Source organism: Drepanopeziza brunnea, assembly GCF_022702325.1.
Source record: "Drepanopeziza brunnea f. sp. 'multigermtubi' strain 214-2 chromosome Unknown ctg7, whole genome shotgun sequence".
Lineage (NCBI taxonomy): Eukaryota > Fungi > Ascomycota > Leotiomycetes > Helotiales > Drepanopezizaceae > Drepanopeziza > Drepanopeziza brunnea.
This window is the reverse complement of record NW_027094070.1, coordinates 136,473-139,411: the sequence shown is the minus strand read 5'-3', so window position 1 is coordinate 139,411 and position 2,939 is coordinate 136,473. Positions and strand designations below refer to the sequence as shown.

The 2,939-nt window shown below is 51.9% G+C and overlaps 1 protein-coding gene across 1 annotated transcript; it reads right to left on the bottom strand.

Annotated features, from left to right (window-relative positions):
* Nucleotides 1-890: 890 nt before the first annotated feature.
* L3040_004595 (uncharacterized protein) lies at nucleotides 891-2,075 on the bottom strand (the record flags this gene model as incomplete). Its single annotated transcript, XM_007287916.1, has 1 exon — nucleotides 891-2,075. One exon carries the CDS (start codon nucleotides 2,073-2,075, stop codon nucleotides 891-893), a length of 1,185 nt encoding a protein of 394 aa, XP_007287978.1.
* Nucleotides 2,076-2,939: the final 864 nt, after the last annotated feature.

The window sequence follows — 2,939 nt, the reverse complement described above, 5'->3', positions numbered from 1 at the left end:
TATCCTCTACTCCCCCTACACCCATTCACCCACTTATAATAATCCAGATCTTATTGCCCCCCCACCCCCCAAAATATAAATGTTAATCTTAAACCTCAGAACTTCAAAATAGTTTTCTTACAGCCAGCCAGTCAGTCAGTCAGTAAATAAACAAGCGGCGCACTGACTATTATCTGTTGGTAATCTCTTGGTTTCACTTTTCGCTTATCAGAAGGGAGAGAAAATAAATAAACCAAACCAAACCAAACCAAAAAAAAAAAAAAAAAAAAAAAAACAAAGCGCTTCAAAATAAGAAATAAGATGAAAATCAACAAGATGCCAGATGAAGTAAAGCACATCAATATCAATATCAACATCACAAAATCACAATCACAACCATCCAGCCTAAGATTAAAAGAAAGATGGAAAACAAGCGGATTCTGCCCTTCCACTTCCAATTCCAATCCCAAGACGCAATAAAAGAAGTAGCCAGTCTGGATTTTTCTAATTTATCTCATTCGTTTATCTTCCTATTCATGTATTTTTCTTCATGGTCCCCGGTCGGCCAACCTCCAGCCCAGCCGCGATATGAAGAAAGTATAGTATGTATGTACAATGAGAATAGAATGCTCGCTCCTGTGTGTGTTTGTGCGTGTTCGCGAGAAATCAGAAATCAGAAAGGAAATCCCAAGTTCCAAGTCCAAAGGCCAGATGCAGATGTATATGGTCCTGTGTACCCATTTTGGCCGCTGCGTTAAGTACGTCAAGTTACGTTACTCATGCCGTCATCCCACCCAGCTAGCTGCTGCTCTCGCTCACTCACGGACACACTCACGGACGCTTGTCCGCACAGAGGTCTCGATCGCTCCTCGCTCCTCGCAGCTAGCTAGCTAGCCTGCCAGCCTGCCGCTTTACGCCGCAGCGGCAGCGGCATAAGTCGAACCGAGCGAGCTTAGCGCGCTGCCACTCATCAGGTTCCCGTCCGCGACCATAAAGTAAGAGTAGCGCTCGATGTAGCTCGTAGAGTCCATCCAGGCCATGACCTCCTTCAGGAAGGCAGCCTGCTCGAGCGCCGTGCCGGAGGCCTGGAACTCCGTGACCCAGATGGGCCGGTTGCCACCCGCGGCGTACGCCTTGGCCATGTACGCCTTGAAGGCCGCCGCGTCGCCGCCGTTGTACCAGTGGACGGCGATGGCGTCGATGGTGCAGGCCGAGCAGGCCGCGATGAAGTTCGTCAGCCACGTGAGGCCCATGGGGTCGCCCCCGTTGGTCACGGCCGGGGAGACGAGCTTGGCCTTGGAGGCGTAGGGCTGCATGTACGTCATGTATCCCGTGGCTGCGGCGGCGTATCCGAGGTTGGCTTGACCGGAGTAGTCGGGCTCGTTGAAGGAGAGGAGGTGCGTTGCTCCGGCGGCGAGACCGGTGGACACGGCGTCGGCCCAGTTGCGAGTATGATCACTCGAGAGGCCCCACAGCATAGGTACGTACTCGATTCCGGCGGGAACGGTACCACCATATTGGGTGGAGCCCCAGTTGTAAGACCAGGAGAACATGCTGTTCTTGGCGAAGGCTGTGAGGAGGGAGGCATCGTTGTAAGCGAGCCCTCGCTTGCTTGTCGAGGTGGTGGAAGAGGAGGATGAGGCGGTAGCTGCGGGAGCGGCGAGAGAAGTGCTTGCGCTTGCGCTTGCAATCGGCTTGGCGGCGACCAGAGTAGAGATGGGGGCGACGTAGGAGTTGGATGGCTTGGCCTCGATCAGATCAGCATTCAGGAGACTGCTGCTGCTGCTGCTCGAAGAAACCACTGGAACCAGAGTTGTCGCCGGAGCAGCGAGGGGGGGCGCCCCTGGCAGCGGCTCAGCTACCATCAGGGCACTCTCATCGACGAAGGCGGTTGCCGTAGCAGGTCGAGTCTCCAGAGATCCATCGGCTGCTTCGGTGACCCAGACCTCCTCGGTCACGATCACAGTGTCCGTAGCGACGTAGTAGTCGCGCTTAGCGTGCAGATTAAGGTGGGCATGGCGGGGGACGGCGATGGCCTCCTTGACCAGCATAGAAGAGGCCATGACGGCGAGGAAGGGAACGCAGGTGGTCCGCATCTTGAATTGCTTGTTGTTGTTAATTGGAGTTGTGCTATGTGAGGCTATGGTTATGTGCCTCGATTGGATGATCGAATTGATTGGCGATGGTGTGTGTGTGTGTGTATATGTGTGCGCTGTATGAAGAAGCAAGCAAGCAAGTGAAGGGCGAGCTCGTTGAATCAATCAATAGTATTTGGATTGTATTGTATTGTAATTTTAGGAGTGACAAGTAGAGTGAGTGAGTAGTAGTAGCGATCGATGCAGAGAAGAGACAGTGCGGGAATAACAATAGCAATCAATGACAATGGCAACGGCCAGAGCGCTGTGATTGTATTGTAGGGTAGAGAGAGAGAGAGAAAGAAAGCAGCAAGTTGGGAGAAAGAGGATATAAATATACCAGCCATTACCTACCTCTCGTTTGTTGATTGGGGATTTGGCATTCATTCTTCCTCCGCCCGGATGCTTGATCTTGGATCCGTGCCCGTACTATGGAATGCGTATGTGCCTGTGTGTGTGCGTACGTGCGTGCGTGCGCGTGTGTGTATTTCCTTTCTTTTCTTTCTTCATTTCTTTTTCCACCTTTTTGTTGTTCACTCTCTCTTCCCTTGTTTTGTTTGTTTTGTCGTAGAATAAAGCACTCCTCCTCGCCTACCCCTGGCGCTAAGCGGAGAGTCAGAAAAGCTTGTATAGTAACCGACTCTTGATTCATGAATGCCCCATACTCGGTACGCGAGCCGGACGGAACATGTAATTCGCCGATTCACCCGTACTCCGCTCTGAACGTACTACTACGTACCACTTTCCCACTTTCCCACTGTCCTCCTATCTTTTCATCTTTTCATCTTTTCATCCGCAAGTCTAGATGGGCCGGCCGGGGGAGAA